A 22743-nucleotide genomic window follows, 5' to 3' on the forward strand; every position below is an offset into this window, starting at 1 on the left:
TTGAAGACACTAAGGGACGGCAGACAGTAGGTAGTCTGAATCCTTCAGCTGGGCACGACAGCGCATCGCAGTGAAGTGCACACAATTATACTGTAAACGTGTGCAGTGATCAGAATAATCAGATGTCATCTACTCACTCATACCAGTGTGCCACTAGAGAGGCTTTGTATGTGTTCCAGCAACAAGAGGAATGAACTGAGATTATGTGGAATGAGAGTTCCTGTTGCAGCTGTGATCCTCAGAGCAAACAGAGCCTCTCCACCTTCGAACTCAGCCCTCCCTGATGTAAACATCATCAATCTACCTTTGGTAGAAACCGATGTCGTTATGATGCAAAATCTATCGCGTTAAAACAAGAAACTTTCTTTGACAGCTCAGATTTTGTTTCTCCTCTGTGACACATGGATAGATGTAAACACTTTATACATAACAGATGAGCCAAGGAATTATCTCCCTCTATGAGATGCTCTGCAGTTGTTGCCAATGCTGGAATAGCAACCTGTTTAACTAAAGGGATGTATGCATGCAGCTGCTTAGTATAACAGCCAGTAGATGCTCAATTTCTCCCTCAGCTGCCCTGTGATCGGTCAAATTCTCCCATCACAGGCCAGATTTCCCCGAGGCTGGAAACAGAATCTTGACAAGATGCAGAATTCTACCTATCTCTCAGATCACTTTTTATGGAATTGTTGATCAATAATGTCAAAAAAATCTTTATACAAATACTGAAAATTAGTAATACTACCAATAAGTTGGTCCTTCCTCTACTAATACTTCAAATGTATATGGTAAACAGTGTGAGTACTTTAATATGACAGCCTTGTACATAGGGAACATTTCTGGTGAACTAAATATCAAAAGTATGTATTGGTGTTTGTGCCTCAAAGGTGTTCTACTTAAAATAGAGGCAAGCATGAAGTGTGTGACGTCTACATGTACCATAGTAGCACTGACTGTCATCTCATGAGTAATACATTTAAGACACAAAGGCCACATGCCTCTAAAGGGACATACAATTGCTTCTGTGGTCTACGGGAGAGATTCAGTGGCATTTTAAAGGTTTAATATGATGTTTTGAGGTTGGGGTTTGAAATACTTTGTCCTCTATGCGCTGAAACTGCTGGATGGGACAGAGACATAACCCTTCAGCTAAACATGTGAGATGTGGAGAGAGGAGCTGACAGGGTGCTGACAGGTTAGTCCTGGCAGCTACACACACTGGTTTGCACAGCTATTCTTCCAAGGACTTCCATTCATTTGGAAAGTCTAAACAATCCCTAACCTCCATAAACCGTTCATGCCTGACCCCAAGCTTAACTTAATCACAACTCAGATCTTAGCCCTACATTTACTCAGTTCCTCCGACTGAGATCATGCCACAAGTCAGTGTTTATGACAGAAAAGGTCTTAAAGAGGTAACTTATACAAGGATACAAACACAGAAATGTTACAACACATGCTGTACACTCCACCCCAACCCATCAGCTGTGTGTACCAACACTCTCGCCCCTTGTTCTGAATCTATATTACACAGTGTCACACTATCACCTGCAGCAAGCATGAAAGCTATACTTCCCTGCTTCCATCCATACACACGTCACGTCACAGACCAGCTGGTTTAGTCTGAAGATCACTGTCGGAGTGTGTCTGGAGAATTTGTCCATAGGAAGTTGTGGTTGGAGCTGTTCCTCATTTGCATAGTAAGCTTGCACTTCAAGCTGGTTTGACCATATGTGCCGCAGTGGAGACATGTATCGGCTTGAGTTTGATACTGCAACTTTACTCCACAATCACTACTTCAAAGACTCTGCCTTGAAATGAAGATGGCTGCACACATATCTGCAATATTGGAAACGTGAAGTGCATCTTCATTTACAACATATACATACATATACCTTTTTATTTGCAACGGGATATTTATTCCAAGCGTAGTATGTAGAGTTCACATTGGAACTGTAATTACCTGCTCGATGTATGCTGCCATCTCATTAGCACCTATTTAAGCACTAAGCAGTAACCCTTCAAGTCCCGCAGAGGGTGCGCATGTTTCCTACCATATCATCGACACTGTCAAAAGCAGCAACAGCATCTTGCAAACCTACACCTACAGTATATTACCCAGTAATATCTTGACCTATATATTCTTACTCCATGTACGCTGGCTCATAAATATCAAATATCCGTGTGTGTCAGGGACATCTGTGTGCTCTGAGCGTCCTAATACACGGGTAATATATAATAGTAAATAAAAAGACACTGACAAACTTGTGTCTCTGGCATATTATAAATTGATATTTTTGGACCCTTTGCCTTAACTATCGGTTCTATGTTTGAATTTATCCAAACTATTTAATCAAACATCATTATAAATTTCTTCAAACTTTGGAAAGAGTGACAACCCTATGCCCCAACCTTCTCCTGTAAAGTAATTGCAGTCCTGCTAATTCCACTTCTGCTTTTGGCAGGCATGTCGTGTAAGTGGATCAAGCTACATGTAGCATTTAACTGAGTTCAGAGTGGTTACCAGGGTGTTAATATGCAAGTAAGTACACTGGTATTAGGCTTTCAGCATTTCTGGAATCACAGCAAATATTTGGTCATGGACTTGCCATTTTGAGAAAACGTAAGCCCTAACACAATTCAGTCTTACAAAAACACGAGGAAATAAATACACAGTGACACACACACCCTCATTTCACATTTAATACCATGGAAAATACATTATTAGTTTGGCATGAATGAGAGTCTAGGAGAGGCAGCCAGATCGCCGTGCAGGGGGGCCGGTGGTGCATGTGTGCATGTGTGTGTGTGTGTGAATATGTGCACTACGGTGCACTACTGTGTCCCTCCTTCTCATAGTACTCTGTTTAGCCTATAATTGAGTTATAAGCTGCATGTGGGTGTGCAATTAACAGAAAACAGATAAAGAAACTGACTGAAATCTGCATAAGCAGTTAAGCCAAACTAATAACAGCCAGCTTCAAACAACATTCATTCTGCCTTTTATAGACTTCATTTAAACAAATACACACTTTATATACACACATATGCAACATGGTGTATGTGCTGTGCTACGAGGTGACGCTGTTGGCGTGTGTTATGCTATCACAGGCGATCACCTGCTTTTTCAGTGGTAATTTTATTTAGAAGAGGTATTTGTTTCTGGTTTTTGGTTTTAATGCCGGATGCCCTCGGTGACGCAGAACTTATTGGGACCTTTTTGGGAAGCTTGGGACCAGCACTATACACTGGATGTGGCTGGGGTCAGCCAGCCAGAGTGTTCAGTTATCCCAATCAATGGGAGCAATATAAATTGGTCAGAGGTAGCCCAGCCCTTCACCTGTCAGGATTCAAACCAGCAATCCCCCAGTTACAAAGGTGTACCCATCTTCATGTTTTTCTTTCGTTTATGGTTTGTTTTTAAACTCGAAATGACTGTAATAACCGCAACTCCAATGGTTTGGGTGAGTAGTTAGTTTTCTTAAAAAGGAGGAGAATGAAAATCTTATTGTACTGCACCATCGGGTAAAGTTTGCGTTTGTGTGACCTGAACCCCAATGTTCTGAAGGGACAAGCACACTAATGCAAACTGTTACACCCCAAATGGATGGCAAAGTCAAATGTGATGCAGGGCACATGGCATCTTGATGCTGTGTCAATGTTTTGTTCTAAAGTCAAGAGTGGAACATGGAGAAAAAAAAAGGTTTGCACTAACGTGCAGCAGACAGAGACTAGAGGCAATCATGTACAGTACACATGTGCACAGAATTGCAGAAAATGCCAAAAGGCATAACTCTCAGTGGAGTTGACCTGTCTGTAGGTCAGCCGGCTGAAACCGGAGACCAGAAGGGGCCACACACACACATACAGTAATAACATTATCACAGAGTGGCAGTCACACAAATAGATGCTTTTCTCATCCCGGATGGTAAGAGTGCTTCTTTACAACTGCTGAGATAAACAAATTTCAAACACATTTTGAGGATATTTATGGATACAAAAAGATAATCCACATGGCTTGGTTGGAAAATGTGTGATTTGCACACTCAACAGAATCGGTCACACACATGACAAAATGTATTCAATTAAAAAGCCCAATTTTTTTTTTTTTTTTTTTTAAACATTCAGTTTCTTATCTTGAGTTCTCCAGATCTCTGGGCATGTTACTGCTGGAATCATAGTGTATTATCCATCATCTAATGTAGATGATAGCACCTTCCCAATAGCACCTGACATAGTACACACCCTACACACCATATAATTAGGTAGACAGAAAATGACCCATGTGTCAGTGTCACTTTGTAACAGACATAGGGATTTACAAAAAAAATCAGGAAGCAGGCCCATGAATCCTCTACAACTGGATGACTTTAATAGTATCTACTGGCATCATGTGCATTCTGCATTGCCTTTTGCTTTTGTCACTATACCTCTGCTCTAAGTGTCCTCTATATTGTACTTGACAGGGTCAGACGACAGATTAAGTTAACATGTTAATGTGAATATGGATGTCAAGGGTTTTTGGCTGAACAGTTAGTTAAAAAACACGTTAAACTTTCAGTGCGATATCTCGGACCTTTAGTTGCGGCTACTGCTCACATCTGATGCCACAAAAAAGCTGGAAACACTTGAAATATTTCTGAGAAACTGTAAAGAAGGGGATTTAAGTTGTTTAATGTTGTTTGAGATGTGTGTTTGGGTTGTACTGTTGCCTACTCATTAAAATCAATCCATCATAACTGTAAGCTGCTCTTATACTTGACTCTTGCTGCAGTCATTCCCAGCTTCAGTGAAAGTCCCTGGTCACAGTCTGAGATCTCGATGGTAGCTGCTCAGGGACACAAAGAGCCGAGATAAGCCTGCGTTTCCCTTATCTTTCCCGATAAGTCTGTATTATTATCTTGTTGGGTGTTTTCTTTTCATTTCATAGTTTTTGTTGTTGGATGTATTCCTTTCATTATGGGAGAATGCAGCTGATGTAATGCAATGGACCCACTGAAATTAAAAAGCAGTTGTGTTACTCTGCTATGAGATCAGTAAAAGTAACACTTTAAAAATTCAATTAGGTTTTTTTTTTCCCTTTGCCTTTTCACACTCAGACAACTTTCTTTTTTCTCATCTTGAGCTCAGTAATTTTTCACCATGTCTGCCTGGCTCACTCTGGCACTGTACTCTCCCCCACCATTACCCCACAACCAGCCCACACACACACACACACACACACACATAATTCTCTTATCCTCTGTGATACTGCAGAGCTCTGCCTTAAGTCGTGGATCTTGCAGCAGGATCCTGTATAATGGCAGGTCTTCACACACAGGTCTTCTCATTCAACAAATGTTTCTTTTATAAACTATGCTGTGGATCAGTTTACAAATCAGTGAAAGTCTGAACAGTTCAAAAATATTTTATTAGTGAAGTAGAAAGTATACTTTTTGTGCTTTCTATTTGACTCACTTAATGTGCAGGCTTTGTTTTCGTCATTGTAATTGGTGGTTGTTGGAGCCTGGTAATGTTCCTCACCAGGGATAATTGAACTGCAGGGGGTTTACATGACAATAGCAGAACAACGGAGACATCAGAGCATCACCTGAAACAAAACGTAGCCCTTGCAGTAGCCCATGTGCCATGTCAGTAATCATTACCGTGAGTCAGTAAAGATTATGGTGTACTCCATACTCATAGACCTATGTCAACATCTATCATAAAGAGTAACTCATCAAATAACATGCATTTAACATGTCAACATCAAATAACTAGAGCATTTATTGTTACAAGGATATGGTGGAGCAGTCGAGGCACATTCATATCTTACAACAGAACAAAAGCTTTATCAGATAATTGTAGGATGTAGAAGCAGCACATGACAGAAGAGGGGAGGAGCAGAGCAGGAAGATAGTATAGATGCCACTCAATAAAAGCAGTGAGGAAGTGGCAGGAAATTGTTGTGAAACAGGGAAAGTACACAGAGTACGTTTGCAGTATAAGAGGGCATTCAACAATTTGAACTGGGCATATAGAGCGAATGAATGAAGCACCCTGCTCAGAACAAATGGTTGCTTCTGCCAGCAGACACACAGATAGACTGAAATGCACACAGATACAAAAAGGGACAGGACTGAAAGTTCTGGACAAAGAGCACTGGGTGTTTGTTGTGCACATATGCAGTAAAAAGACAGGGGGAGGCAGGGTTATATTATATATCTGTGTGTTAAAATGAAAAGGGGAGAATTCACTAAATGAAAATGAAAGAGAGAATTCACAAAAATAAGATTGAATAAAGTCTGATTAACAGAACCAAACCTTGTGGCCTACCTTCTAAACATGCAACCCCTTCCATTTCATTTGTCCTGTGTCTCTGGCTTCTAATCTGTCATGTTTTATCATGTCTTAATGTGAAAGGACAAAGGAAAAGCTCAGACAAAAGCAGACAAGATATGAGATTTGTAAGTTGATGACCTTGGTGACAGAGTGAAGCTCTGACTTTAACAGCCCTGTCAGACTGCACTATGCCCAGACCGGCAATCTGGCAAATACTAAAAATGGCAGATGGACTGGTCTATCAGTGGGCCACGGGGCCACCACCAATGTAGGGAAAATGTATTATAATAGCATCCATTGGGCTACAGCCATCTAATTGGACTCTACACTGTCCCAAGTGCACTTCAAAGCAGGTGAAGGACTGTTGTCACTTTAGTCAGTCATTGAAGTCGAAGTGTTGTTGAGGTCTGGCTGTGACCACAAACAAACAAGTGAGGAAACTGGCATGCAGGGATACACATAAACACAGTATTTATTCAACTAAATGTAAATCGAATAAAGAAACAGACAGCTGTGTAAAGGAAACTTAACTACAGAGCATCATCAAATATTGAAGTGTTGGTGTAGGTAGAGATGTTCCGATACCATTTTTTCCCTCCCGATACCGATTCCGATATTTGTGCTGTGGGTATCGGCCGATACAGAGTACCAATACCGATACCAGTGTGTATATAAAAATATATATATCATACTACGCCTGCGCGTGACATCATTTTTACATGACTCCAGATCGTTACAATGAGTCTCTGAAGTAACGCTAAACTTTAAAAACAGAGGCATACATATGCAGGACACAGGTACGCTGGTTAGCTGTAGCGCTGCTCTTTTCGATTAATAAACGGGCCGCTCCAGTTTGACTGTAGACGTGCTAACGGAGCTAGCACGGCTAACAACGCTTACGGAGCAAACTGGTAAATACTGCCAAACCGCCGACATGACGAGCTAACGTTAGCTCCTTGTCTACAGGTGTCGGGTGATCAGTTCTTCTTCACACCTCTAAAACAGCACAGCGCAACTGTTTCAGGAGCGGCGAAGAAGAACCGTGTCAGAGCTAACGGAGCGCTAATAAATTACGTGGTATCGGATCGGTGAATGGACTCCAGTACTCACCGATACCGATGCCCACATTTTCGGCATTATCGGAGGCATTTCTGATACCGGTATTGGAATCGGAACAACTCTAGGTGTAGGGAAGGTCGCAAAGGAGCTTGGAGGCAGCGGCCAGTTCAATTCCATGATTAGGCAAACAGGCAACCTGAAACAGATAGAGGACTAACCCAAAATACAGACCCAGAGGCCATCACAGTTTCCATCAAGGTAAGTCAGAGGGCATGAGCGAAATCATTTAAAGAAGTCATAAGGAGACTATTGATGATGAAAATAATGTGGATTGGGGGGAAAAATTAAGAAAGGAAAAGGAAAGGGTGTGTCTGTAGGAGAGCAAAAATAATAAATGACTCACTTTATTCAGAATTGATGCTAATGTTGCCAGTGTATTAACATACACCAAATAAAGAGAAGGAAAACATAGCCAGCTGATGAGAAGGACAGCCTGTGGCAAAAAGAAGGCAGCTGCAGAGAGTGACTGCTGTATGTAGTGACCTGAGTGTTAACAGCTGGATGGTAAAATAAAGACTAATGTTGTGGTGTATATCTAACCCTAAAAACACTATCAAGGAAGGACCCAGGTTCCAGGCCTTTCTGCATGTTCTCCCCATGTGTGCGTGGGTTTTCTCTGGGTTCTCCAGCTTCCTCCCACAGTCGAAAAACATGCAATGTGGGGATTATGTAAATTGGACACTTTAAATTGACCGTGAGAGTAAGAGTGAATGGTTGAATAGTTGTTTGTTTCTATATGTGGCCCTGTGATGGACTGGTGAACCGTCCAGCGTGTACCCCCCCACAGCCCTATGTCAGTGGAGATTGGCAAAGCACCCCCTGCGACCCTCCTGTGGAGGATAAAGCCGTAGAAAATGGATGGATGGATGGAAATTTGGGACCACGGTGAAAAAAAAGAAGGCCCTTGATAAGAAGACTTCCTTAAAATATGACATGCCATTGTCGCTCTGTCAAAACAATTATTCTGAGGCTCTTTAGGAGCAGAGCTACATTTGACACAGGACAAAAACAATTCTGTTTTATATTTATTTCCAAGAAATAAATGTGGGAATGTGTGTCTTTAATTTTTTTTTAACACCTCAAACAGGGTTTATGGGACCACGGATCATAACCCCCCCCCCCAAAAAAAAATGCAATTGCTTTCAAGGCTCAGAGGTGTGCAGCTCAGTCACTCAGAGGATTGCCTCAGAAAGCAATCAGCCCAGGACAAGCACAACAGACTTTAATCAAGACCGAGGCAGAGGCAGACAGTGGGTCAGTTGCACTGTTACATCAACTCAGTATACGTGTGGGTCTGCAAGGTGGAAAACAATCTACTGTGGTCTATCTCAAATATAACAAATCTTGATACTTACAACCATGACAAAAGATATAGTGCTCAGTTTGTACAGACACTGGAGAAAAGAGATACGATTGGTTGTGACATAACATTACTCAAAAAGAGTATTGCTGCAGGCAGACTACATAATACCAATAAAACAGAATAGAATAGAAATACTTTATTCATCCCCAAGGGGAAATTGTTTAAATTGTTTGAAAATTGTTTAAATGTAGGTGTCAGGTGGGTTTGGTAACCAATGTTATAAAGCAGGGCTGGGTTATCGTATCACGATAACTGAATCATTTACAGTAGCTGACCCTGTTAACCCTGTTAATAACAAAAACAATAACTCCTTCAGTTACAATAGGGTCCTAGAAATATCACAATTCTTGGGGGCAAAACAACCGGTGGAGTAATAGAGGACTGATGTGTGTGACAAAAATGTTTCCCAGTTACGACTAAAGGCACAGCCAAAGCAACATTGCAGAAGAAACAGAAGAAAAAGTATCGCCGAGGATTTGAAGGAGAAAATTATAATATAGTAAAAGCACTGATTATACAGTGTATAAGGGTGAATGACAGTATCAGTACAATATCATTGGACCTCATTTGATGCATTTACTGAGGCTTCAACTGGACGTTTTCTCAAATTCCTAAAATTAGATTATATATAAAAGTGGCAAAACAGCTGCTCTCTGCTGTGGGCAGAGGAGTCATTATAATACAGTGATAAGGTTATCACAGCGATCGGGGAGATGTAAATGACAGGAATTAAATGAGTAGAAGTACAAAGGAGAGGAGGGAACAAGCAGGGAGGCAGGAAGTACACAGTCATGAGAAACCAAGAAACAAAGTAAAGGAACTACAGAGGCAAAGGGTAAAGATCTAAGGTGAATGATGCCTGATGAGATAAGGAAATAGAGATGAGAAGGTCGAAAGACAACAAAAGGGAGACGACAGAAAAAGGAAAGAGGAAATCAAAGCAGCCTGAAAATGGGGGAAGAAAAGGGGGGCCTGAGATGAGCTTGTAAAAAGGAGGAGATGAGGAGGAAAGAGCAGAGCATTTGTTGTTCCTGCTCTGCATGAGTCATCGTCAGATCCTATTATGACTGAAGCAGCGTTACTGCTCTCGCCCACTTCTAACCTACGGCTACATGCCTTCTACACACATCACATTCACACACACACACTCAGAATTTGCCATTTCTATATTTATGAGGGCATTTGTCTCATTGTACAATGTTGCAGTAACAGCTTTTCACATTAACATGGTTACAATTTCCAGATACACTGGCAACAAATAAGATTACAACCCATGTCATCGTACAACAAGTTGGCACTGAATTACGTTCCATGTTTTCTAAACCTTTAAACCTCGCAATTCAAGATTCAATATCTTGACCCGCACAAGAGCATTATTATAAACAAGAGAACTGTGAATTCAACAGAACTGCTTTGATGGAAATGGTGCATTCTGTAGGTGTGATGAAGACTGGTGACAAATTCACAGTATGCATATTTACTGTGCCCCTGAGTGTAGTGGCGTGTCTGACCATTATGTTGTCAAAGACAGACACTTTGGAATCAACCTAGTGGCTTTGAATAAAAGTTTGAAGATTGACATAAAATTATTAAATTGTATGCATAAGCTAAAATAAGTATTTATTGTATGCACCACTGTTTTTGCCGTGTGGCAAATCACTCCAAAAATTGGAGAAGAATGGACACAGGACGGGGCACCTATCAATGTAAAAAAAATAAAAAATAAATAAATATATAAAATAAAACATTCATATATATATTTGAAAGCTGTATTCTCACAAGCGTCTATTTAAGAAGTAGCCTTCAGAGTCCATCAGAGGGCACATGTAAGGTTTCCTTAGCAGCAGCAGCAGCCACAGCATGTTGGGGATGCAAGACTAATAGAGGGAGACGCCACTCTCTGCAGATTGAAGCCCCCCTTGGCTCATAAATACCTGGTCAGAGACACCTGTGTACTCTGGAGGAGTGCTCTAAAATAAAATAATGAAAAAATGAGTGGAGTATACTTTGGAGAAAACTGCAGCTAATGGTAACAGCACAGGCACAATAAGTGCAAGCATTTATGTGGATACCAACTGTGCAGGGACCAGTGCGATATTGGATGTCAATATTACAGTCGAGTTGTGGTTATTAAAAACTTCCAGACTCGGATGCTATTGAACATCTGTGCAGTGCAAAACATTCCATGTTTGTGCCACTGAGGACCTAACACAGATACATATGAGCAAACCATGGGCTTAAAGCCACCTGCATGTGACAGTTGCTCTATCTGGTTCAGGACTGCGTCAGTGCAAGACGCTCGGCCTGAAGTCGACATGTTACTGTGCATGTAAAATACAATATCTAATACAGATCTACTTAGAAGAAGAAAAGCCACTGCGCTGTACTGCATTATTCATTGAGAATTCAGAAATGGACTGAGTTTCTAGGCTTCTTGGTCCCATATATCCCCAGTGATACCCATACCCTGTGAAAGGTCAGCAATTTTAAAGTTCAAACACTTTGAACTTTGCGTGTACAGGCAAAATGTGAAAATGTGAAATGTGAAGGGCATGTGATGCCCCAGGCAGTGCTGTGTAAGGTTTAGGTGTGTCTCTCTCTACAGGAAACATTCCAATAGATACTTTAAAGCCTGTATGTAAGTAAAGTAAATACCATTTCATTTGCCAGTGCGTGAGTCGACTGAATGACCAGCTGTCTTGAATCTTTAATAACCCACACAAACAAGCAGCCACAAGATACTTCTGTCTACTCCAAGGTGCTTGAGAATCTTCCATCACTGAGAGCGGATGTTGAGAATCAGATGGAGACACACTTGAGTCAGTAAGAACAGAGACGACTGTGTTCAGATCCTCCACCTCATCTGAGAGCAAACATGAGTTTGTATGTATTGTAATGTTTGAACTCCTGATTCAACAACAACCACAAACATATGCAACATTTTAAGCCACCCTGAGCTATTCATGTAATATCATTGTTTGCACAATTTCTGGTAATCCTTCCCATCATTCCGCTTCCTTACGAATGAAAGATGGAGTTCTACACGGTAGTGTAGACCAGTTCAAATCCCGGTTGAACTGAGGGCCTTTCTGGTCAAATATGTACTGTTGCATTTACATTTCATTACTAAAAGTGCGCTAGAACACAATCAGCTATATGCCTAGTTCGTTCAGCATCAGCTGTTTATCACAAATCGTCTGAATGCGATTTTCTTCTCATACAGCAACTGCCACCGTCATACATGTACAACTCAGTGCTGAAGGATTACAAGGACAACACATAAGGGAACGTGTGTGGAACACTACATTGACAGTGGCATGCAGAGGGAACACAAACAGACAACAACCTAGTTTAATTTAGGTCAGACTTCAGGTTAATTAGGTTTTGCCGATATGCCGTACAACTAACAACATTTGGAACTGTACATGGTGTTAGCTGCTCAGCATCTGCTAAAAATAAATTAATAAATAAATGCTATACTGTATTGCTGAAGCATTAGAGCTTAGTAGGCTTATTAATCTTCGCCTGCTTATGTTTGCCAAACATCAAAAAAACATCAACCTTTTTTGAACTTATTATTATTATTTTGGCATCAGGTTCTAAGAATAATACGTGATAAATGGGTTGCAAATAAGTAACAGTATGCGTGAACGAGTTGATGAAGGAAAATTCATTATGAGTCTGGTCCTTGTGGTGTTGTTTGTCCTCTAACGAACAGCAGACGCTGGTGCACACTGCTTTGTGTCTCACTAATACTGGCATTGTGCAATTACACCACTGCCTATAAAACAATGTTAAACGCTGTCACCTTCAGCACTGTCCTCTCTCTCTATCCCGTCATCCAATCAATCAGTGATTACACAACTAAGCCTCATTAAAAAGGGGTTTTGAAGTTCATAATACACTCACACTTCTATTCCACTATAATCAGCAAATCATCTTATCTCTTATGGTTCTCCTTCTCACGTCTCTCTCTCTCCGGAAGCAGAAGAAGAAGCTTCACTTCCACTTCCGTTAGTAAACTAACACTGCACGTCTGCTCTTCCCCTCACTGTCCACTATCTGTCTCATCCTCTCCCGTGTCTGTGACTTTTGTGTCTGTTCATTTTACTTTTGTGTTGGAGTGGAAATACAGCAGTAACAAAATAGAAATACATCACATTTTATGTGAATCTGACATGTGATAGCAACAAACCAGGAAGTCCCGATGACGATCAGATATACACGATATACCAGCCCTCTCGTTCGGAATGAAATTTGTTTCCGAATGGGCTGTATTGGATTAGAGTTTCAGATTATTCTGATTACTTGGGTCCATATTAACATCCTCTTCCACCCCACTTTACACACAGATCGTAGACACAGCTATCATTTATTTTGCACCCTTTAGTACCTCACCGTGGTCTGTATGATGGATGAGTGTGGCACACATAATTTTTTTTTTATTTTTTTTTCCTCATCATGCAAACACATACACACAGATCCATTAACTGACCTTCAACGGGGAAATGAGACAGTTTGATGATCAGTCAGCCATTACACAGCAATGGCAAAGCTGCTTATGAAAGTGTGTACCATGATAAAGGCATGTCTTCACAATCTCCACAGAGTATGACATGCACTTAATTTCCTAAGCTGTAACCTAACTATTAAAAACTTGGATTCTACTGAAAATGTAATGATAAACATCATTGGGATAAGTCCCCGTATTTTTGACTCTATAAACAGATTACGGTCCCTACAACATGAGTAATGCCAGACACACAAATTGCAGTGTGCATTTCATGAATTGTAACTGCCACAAATGATCATTTGGTAATGACTCAAAGGTACAGGTTAGGAATCACCCGATTCATTTTCCACATGCTCTTTCCAGTACTTATTCCACATGTGAAGCATTAGCACCGTGTAGAAAACATCAAAGAAAATATAGGAAAAAAAACACGTTTTTTTTCCATTTATTTTTATTACCTGTGTTGTAATCCAACTCATCAAACTTAATTCATGTTCATTGTTTGTCTATTTAGATATTTTTCATGCATGTTGCTTGTGCTAAAGTGTTAGCTGTAAGACAGTTCATGGATACAAGTGTCTGGGTCAGTTATAACAACACTGGTCCTTCTTTAAATTTCAGTATACCTAAGTGCATTCAATGCCATTGGCAATGTTTCACTGTTACAAAGTTTGCGTTCCCAAGCATGCCTTACACTTTGTACGAGATGGGCCAATAGGAAGAATTGGAAGTGGAAATAAATCAGGATGGATGCAGGAAGTAGATTTTCTCATCTTCCTTAAGCACTTTGCAAACCACGCCAAGGTAAGCCCTGAGAAAAAAGTGCTACTTCTCCTGGATCGATTCAGCAAGACCAATGGAATTGTGCCGCTGACCCCCTACTTGACAGTTTACACCATTATACTTGACACATTACTTATGACAACCTCTGATCATTCATACACACCTACAGTTCTTACAGTTTCATTTCTTGTTTTTGATGCAAATCAAATATAGTTTAGTATATTTTTGTGCGAATCACATTTTTACATCCATTTTTCATGACTTCATTAAGTTACTAAAACTGTTGTCTAATCATGTCCTCTTATCCTCACTTCTGCTGCTCAAAAAACACCTAGTCATTCTGCAGTCAGATGGGATAAATCCCCCCCGTCTCCCCCCTGCCATCACACTCCCTCAGGTCTGATAGTATTGATTGGTAGAACCCATTTTCAGATGAAGGACACAACATTCAACAATAATGGTGCATTGTTTATGTTCATGAAGCGCAAACATGGGCAGAAGAAGAAGAACAACAACAAAAATGCACTACAGCTTCAATAACAGAGGCAATGATGATCAAGGCTGTCATCTCCTCTATACAGATTTTTACAGAGAGCCTGAAACATCCACTCTTGGGTCCATAAGGCAGTTAACATTGGACAGCAGGGTCACCGTGTGTCAAGCATACTAATCTAAAATATCTCACACGCATACAGGAGTAAGCAACCGTCAGTCCATATCTCTCCCTGTCCATCTGGGGTTTCACCAAAGTAAACATTTTCAAACCAGTTCAGCACAATTTTCTGATGCCAAACTTTACCACCAGGTGTCAGATTTCACTCAGCTTCTGGGTAAAACAGTCAAACAAAGTCAGCTTGGTGGCAGTAACGCACCTCTAAGCCAGTTACCTGACAGCCAACACAGAATTGATCCAAAAATGAATTCAAAGATTGCAGCAGGACCACAATCAACAGTGCAAATGAGGGACACACCACAGGCTCGACGGAGGATATGACTCGAGCAAGAACTTTTGTGCATCTAAATTAATTTATTAACTATTATAAATCATATATTTATTATTTGGTAAAGTTGTTTAGTAATAATTGGTTTAGTAGTATTGTTTGTAGTCGAATAGTTTTAGTCAGTTTTTGTATTCATTTTAATTGAGTTTAGTTTATTTACTTATTTTGATGGAGGGTTCAGAGTTCATTATCTTTTTAATCATGCTGTTCGAACACATGAAAAATCTTCATTCATTTTTATTTCACTGTTTATTTATAAACTGTTAATAATTTAATTAATTTCAATGTAATTTCAATTTAATGTATATGGTTGTGTTAATTTAAAATGTTAATAATATAGTATGTTATTTGTCTAATAGTTTATTCTATTAAAATAATAAAATCAAATTCATTAATCTTTTGAACAGTATATTATTAAACAATATAAACAACATATAAACCCTTTTTTTTGTTTTTAATCTTTTGGGACACATCTTTCAAAGATGGAGAGGAGTCTGTCCATCCTCCTCTCATTCCTCTCCTCCATCTCCCTCTGTCGCTTCATGTCCTCCCTGAGGAGGTCGACAAGTTCCCCCTCCTTGTCCCTCTTCCTTTTTGTGGCACCTCGTATATTATTAATGCCCATGATAAACCAAATATTATGTAAAACACTGAAGAGACTTATCAAACTAATATATACATACTACATACTTTATAATTTTTTTTCAAGTTGTGCAACTTTTTTTTGCCTGCAAGGGAATTTTGTCGCTCTGCAGGCCCATTCTTTCCAAAATAGTACTATTCAGAGACAAAAGACAACAAGGGAAGATGTATCAGTAGATTTAGCACAGGGGTTTTAAATTACACATGGTGCTGCCCCCTTTCAGAGTTAAAATTATCATTATAGGCATAACATTACACTTATTTTTAGGAATTACCAATATAATTCACATTTACATTTGAAATGTACATTTAAGCATTTGACAGATGCTTTTATCCAAAGTGACTTACAAAAGAGAAATATGCTACATTTAAAAACTAATAAGACAAAGATTAAATGGACATAAGCATTATGAGAATCTCCGATATCTGTCATATCCCTCACTGAATTAATAAAAAATCAAGTCGAAGCCTTTTGAACGAGTCAAATGGCCTCAGGAAATGAGTGGCCAGACCCAGCCCTAATTCACAAGCCGTGTTTTTTTTTTATGAAGTTTGATAAGTAGATTAGCTGTGTAGTAAAAACAATCTTCACTTTCAACTGAGACAAGAAGCCAAAGTTAAATAAATTCTGCCGAGACACTACTCTTGAAAAACTTGAAATACATGCCTTCGTAACTACTCGACTGGATTATTGTAACGCTTCAACTTGTTCAGAACGCTGCTGCACGTCTTTTCACAAGAACTCACAGACATGAGCGTACCTCTCCAATTTTGGCTTCACTTCCCTGGCTCCCATCACACCACAGGATACATTTCAAATTACTATTGTTTGTGTACAAGTGTCTTGATTGGACTTGCTCCACCTTACGTCATTGACATACTTCACCTGGTCGTCCCCAAAACAAGTCTGAAGTCTGAAGCGCAGGGGTGATCGGGCCTTCGCTGTAGCGGTTACCAAACTATGGAATGGTTTGCCACTTCCCATTAGGCAGGCCTCATCACTTCCTGTTTTTAAGTCTCTCTGAAAAACTCTTCTCTGCACTTTGGCATTTGACTCACTATGAGTTTGTGTTTGCCTCTCAACTGTTATGTGTGTTGTGCTCTGTTCACGTGAGCAAAAAGAAATGTTCCTGCTTAGTTGTACAGCTTTACACCTAACACAATTACCTGTTACAAAACACCCCAACGTATGGCATCCACCCAACAAATGTGTTTAGCTGAGCAATGCCTTTTGCCTTTCTCTTCCTCTCACACCAGTTAATTGGTAAACAGGTTTTTCTGTCTAAACATTTCAGGACGGTACATTCTTGTACTGTACCTGTCACCATAAAATAAACTAAAATAAATCTTATAAACACATACACTACAAGACTAGAATGTAGACAACAGAACATTACACTACAATGTGATAATTAGGTCTTATTTTAACAAAGGTATAAAGATATGAGCCACCTCTCCTCTGAGACAGAGAGCACACGTTTCTGAACAGAGCTGCAGTGATTTGCACCCACTGAGAGCACTGAACACTGAGATCAGCCACTGATGTTAGGTGTTATGGACTGGCTTTCTGCACTTATTCCAATTCTGCCGAGAGATAGTGTGTCTGAAGTGTACGTTCTTCCACACGACAGTAGGAAATCAAAGTGTTTACATGCCAAGCACGATTCACATAGGATGTTTATGTTGGCGTACAAAATTGCCTCCCACAAACCTCTGTCATGGAGTCGAAAGCTTACATTTTATTGCTGTAGAATTAAAATTCCACTCTGGAGCTTAGGAGCAGAGGCCAAACTGTGACAACCAGCCCCAGATTTTATTTACAGTGTGGACAAAACTTATACTGTTACTTTTAAGATATTCAATTTAAAAAAATCATAATGGGGTCCACCAAAAATGATATTCTGATTAATATATATAGTTATTTAAAACAACTTTAATTAAATTGCGACTTGTTTAATATATGCCTTTATCCATGGAGGAACCTCACTAGTCTCACAAGATCACATGAGCACATGAAGAAAAAAAAGACAAAGATGATAAGACCACTGGGAGCTCCTCCACTGAAGGCCCAGCCAAGACTTAACCTGACTTTTTGTTTAATTTGGGATTTACATTTACATTTGAAATGTACATTTAAGCATTTGACAGATGCTTTTATCCAAAGTGACTTACAAAAGAGGAATACCCTACATTTAAAAACTAACAAGACAAAGTTGAAATGGACATAGGCATTATGAGAATCTCCGATATCTGTCATTTCCCTCACTGAATTAATTGTCGAAGCCTTTTGGATGGGTCAAATGGCCTCAGGAAACAAGTGGTCAGCCCCAGCCCTAATTCACAAGCCGTGTCACGCAACAACACAACTCTGCTCACAGTTATCAGTCATTACTAAAGGGGAAAAAATGTTTGACGTAAGAGTTGTTATTTCATGCATATGTGTAAAGTAAATCAGTAGAGAGTCCATTTGAACAGGTTTACAAATTACTCTTCTGCTACAATGTTCTTCTTACTCATAAAACATAAAGTAACAATAAAGCAGCTGCAGTAATCTTGTCTTGAACTCTTGGCTAAATTCAGCTTATCACACATGACCATACTGAAACAGTCTCACTGCCTCATCCAGGCTTTGTCAACACCATTATGTGTCTTGCCATCACATGCGACATACACTTTCTGAACCGCACACATTCACATTATGTCATCACGCACGCGCGTGCACACACTCCAGCTGACCAACATCACAATAGTCTTCTCTTGTTTTCACGCAGCCTCACCCTCTCTTTGGCAATACACACAAACACGCACGCGCATGCATGCACGCTGACCTGCACGCATCACTTGCCCCGCGCGCACGATCCCTGCTGTGGCGGCGGAACAAAGCCGCGGTGACACGTGTGCGCATGGCGCGCAACTCCAACACACCGATCGTATCGCGCACACTCGTATGGTCCGAACAAACACGCACACACGCATACGACGCACGCGTGCACACAATTGCCGACGCTGCAGGTGCTTCTCAGTCAGAACATGTGCGCACTTCTAGTGAGCCAGGAAAACTCTAAACACATGAAACAGAGACCGCAAATAATAGTGCCACCGTGGACACACATGCTCACATCTCAGCTCACATTTAAACTGCAGGAGGGAAATCCACACTGCTCGCGCGCGCACATACTCACGTGCCAGCGCATAAATAATCACACATTAATTTACTTTGCTCGCCTACCTTCCTCTTGCATCCGCTGCAGACAGAAAGTGAGGTTCCTCCGCCAGCCCGGCATGGTGATGAAAGATAGGTCTGGATGAGGGTGATGGGGATGAGGGATGAAGAACAGGAGTGATGAGGATGATGATGGTAGTAGATCCTGTCCTGTGAAGGTGATGACAGACGGCGGCTGCAGCTACAGCAAATATAACGGCTCCCCCAATTCCTTCCTCTTATTCTTTCTCTTCTTTTTCGTCTTCTCCGTCTTTCTTCCTTCTTTGTATCTCCCCTCCGGTGCGTGTATGTGGGGAAACGGTGAGTAGCGGCTGCTCTCTCCGGTAACGACCCCGCTGAAGGTCCGTGTGACAATCGGTCCCGCTGCGGCACCAATGCGCTCCTTCTTTCTATCTCTCCCTCTCTCTCTCTCTCCCCCCTTTCTCTCCTGCACTTCAAATGCTAAAACATTCAATATAAATTAAGTTGATTCTGAATAAAGGGCATTCAAAGACCAGTTAAGTTGTCATTTAAAACTCAAGAGCTGGATATTGAGGTGCAAACACCCACACAGGTGTGTTGAGTTGTACTAATTAACCCCCCCCACACACACACACACACACTCTCCCTCTCTCTCTGTCTGCCGGTAAATATCTGAGGTCACCCACATTCCAGGTGCTAATGAAGATTAAAATGCAGCCTGTTTGTCAGGGAAATGTCTCTTGGTTGTGACTGCCAGTTTCAACCTATAACGTGGCAGTATAGATCTGGCATTTAAAACTAAATTATACTTTCTTCTTCAACTGGCATCCAATTCCATAGAATAAAATATAATTCCATCTGTGAATTTCAGTTGAAAAGAGACAGTGAGAAGACGATCAAGATGCATAAAGCTGCCACACAGTTACTACACAGTTGTTAAGGACAGTTTTACAAGGGGTCCAACAGTGGAAGTATCCCTGTGAATAAGAATAAGACCTGTAACTATATAGTTTTAGGATTTGTCTCTGGTCCATCTGTGACACCAAATATAGCTCCAAATGTATTTGGTTTAAGATCAATATTGAGTGTTTTAAAGAGTGTTTTAAAGATTGAAGTCCAGTATAATGTCAGAGCAGAGCAAGACCAAAACATAATGGGATAAGTTGGCAGTTGTGTTACGGCTCAAGTCTATATTTGAATATACATTTTAGCCCACTATGATTTTGAAAAATGTGCTCAATGCAAACATGTTTCATTGACCCTTTGAAAGCTCACTTATCCATCTTTTTTTTTTGTTTTGTCCTGAGGTAGGCTCCACCCACCCGATTAGAGGCAGTATATAAAGCACCTGTGCACTTTTATCATTCATTCTAGGCCAGTAGCTGGTAGTTGTTGGACCTGCAAGTATGTAGTAGTTTTAGCCACGTTTGAAAAATACCACTTTTACACAGCAGCGCTGTGTGTGCTGTGAAACGTGGGAAGCCGGCAACTGGGCAGAGTTAGTTAGTCACGACAAAGTGAGGCACTTACGTGTTATGTTCCATCCCTGTTGGGAGAAATAATCACGCAGACTCTTCCAGATTAAGCCGAGTGTTTATCTCCTCTCTGTAAAAGCAAGGGTGTTAGCCAGGAGCAGCTACAGTTCCAGCCCTGGAGGGAAATATCTCCCTTGTGCTTTCTGGCTATGGCCTAGAAGCAAAACTTGAAAGCTTACAATACACTGTCGACCACGATGGGACCACCTTTTAACAGCAGTGATGAGCATACAGTGGAAATAACCGGTGAGATAAACTGGAGGAAGATGCTAGATACAGACCTCTCCTCTCCTCCTCACTCAGCTAAGCTAACTAAGCAAGATGGCAGCCACTAGTCAGTGTCTCCTGCCCAAATGTAAACACAGACGTGTGTGACAACTTCATCAGTCGAGGTTACAGACACTGTAACCCCTTTCTGTGTAAACTACCAAACGAGCAGCATCACAAGTCACCAGCCTCCCACATTCAGTGGCCCATGGTCTAATTGAGTGGAGGACCCGTTCCACTATGTTGAGCAAAGAAGGAAGACAATGTCATCATCCAGGCTGTCAGTCCCCAACTGCAGGTGCCCCTCACACACCTGGCCTAGAATAAGCCATAAGGACAGTATCAGGGAAGCGATGCATTGTCACAACTGCTCTGACATTGGACACATGAAAATAAACTGTCCCTCACAAAAGAAAGTTACCAGAGGGCATGTTCAACCAGCCACCTTAAGAGTCCAGAGGGCCCTGTACTCAGTCTTAGGGCTCATGGTTAAGAGATGAGCATTCAAATGACTATGTACAAACCCCCACTCAGGCAAACAACTGTCTTAACTCTGCAGGGGGTGGGAGCTGTTGATGTTACTGTTCTTGGAGAGGCATGCATCATTGTTCAAATCAACAACCGGCACATCAGTGGTTAGTACTTGGCCCCCTGTTTCTCGCCCAGGTTCATGCATATCTTGATTTTTGGAAGCAACTGCATTGTGCTGTTTGGTGAAGAGGTGCACTATTTCCACCCCCAGAGAAAACCAAATACCCATGCAGTGAAAGTGGGCCGGACCGTGGTGGTAGGAGCTGGACAAGAGTATTTGGTAAGGGCCATACCCTCATAAATGGGCTTGATAAGCGTGGAATGATTCTGAGCTCCACCAAAAGTTTTGTAGTGAGGTTCAAGGTGTTGGTTGCCCATATCCTGGTGAAAGCCCAATCCTCTAAAGCTGTGCCCCTTTGCGCCTTTAACCCCGGAAATGTATGTGTAACGATCAAAATTGTGGGGCAATTGTGGTGGTTCTCCAGTCAGTGAAAGTTCTACCCCCCTTGTACCCACCATGACCTAACAAAGCAGTAGGAGAAGGTCACCTTACCCCAACATCTAAGCTTTACAACCGTGTGTGTCTGAGCTGAGCTGTGAGTTTAACTTCTAGCACAACTTCTAGCTCAACTTCTGTGCAGCTATAGCAGTGTGTTCTCAAGAGGGCCCAACATCAGCTACACAGGTTTGGTTCAGCACAACATTGTTTGCATGTTCATGCATGTGCGTCGGTTCTCTCTGGGTTTTCTGGCTTCCTCCCACAGTCCAATAAACATGCCTGGGAGAGTGAATGGTTGTTAGTTTTTGTTGACCCTGCAATGGACTGGCAGCCTGTCCAGAGTGTAAGCCGCATGTCACCCAATGTCAGCTGGGATTGGCACCAGCAGCAAGCAACCCCCCATTGTGGTCGACAATGGATCGATGGACTTTGTTTGTGTATAATGTCTTTTTTTTCAAGTTGTAGGTGTGTAACATCAACCTATAAGGCAACAGGATTCAAGTTTGTTTTGTCTGTTTTTGGACACTTTTTATCAGTAAGTTATGCCTAATGTTTGTTTTGTCAACTATGTGAGTCACTGCAACACACCGCTCTTCTTACAGTACAGTCTCATTTGATCTGCAGTCAAAACAAACCTACTGATTAGAGATACTAAATTTCCCATTCGTGTTCAAAAGCAGAACTGAGTCCAGGAAAATAACCCCGGGCAGCTCCACTGTCACATTCATCTACTACATGTTACCTTATTCAGTCTCTGTGGAGCTTCCGAGTGCATAAGTGTGGAATCACAGATGAGAGGGCAGAATGTGCAATTCTCTTTCATTTGATGACTGAGCACCATTCCACCAGTGCAAACTGAACTTGACCTGAGTCACATGCACATTTGTGTTCTAGTGGCTTCAGCTTGCAAATGCACACAGTCACAATTCAAAATGTATTGTAGTTGTCCTTTTGTGACATATTGTGTCTTCCCCCCTCTGTCGCT

General features: G+C 41.1%; 1 protein-coding gene across 1 annotated transcript in view; it reads right to left on the reverse strand.

Annotated features, from left to right (window-relative positions):
- The window catches only part of grip2b (glutamate receptor interacting protein 2b), a 160050-nt gene extending 140752 nt beyond the window's left edge, over positions 1 to 19298 (reverse strand). Inside the window, exon 1 of the mRNA XM_044024395.1 lies at positions 18972 to 19298. Coding sequence (XP_043880330.1) covers positions 18972 to 19026 — 55 coding nt within the window. The 5' untranslated portion in view covers positions 19027 to 19298. The remainder of the gene's footprint in view (positions 1 to 18971) is intronic.
- Between the last annotated feature and the right edge of the window lie 3445 nt (positions 19299 to 22743).

Source organism: Solea senegalensis, linkage group LG4, assembly GCF_019176455.1.
Source record: "Solea senegalensis isolate Sse05_10M linkage group LG4, IFAPA_SoseM_1, whole genome shotgun sequence".
Classification (NCBI taxonomy): domain Eukaryota; kingdom Metazoa; phylum Chordata; class Actinopteri; order Pleuronectiformes; family Soleidae; genus Solea; species Solea senegalensis.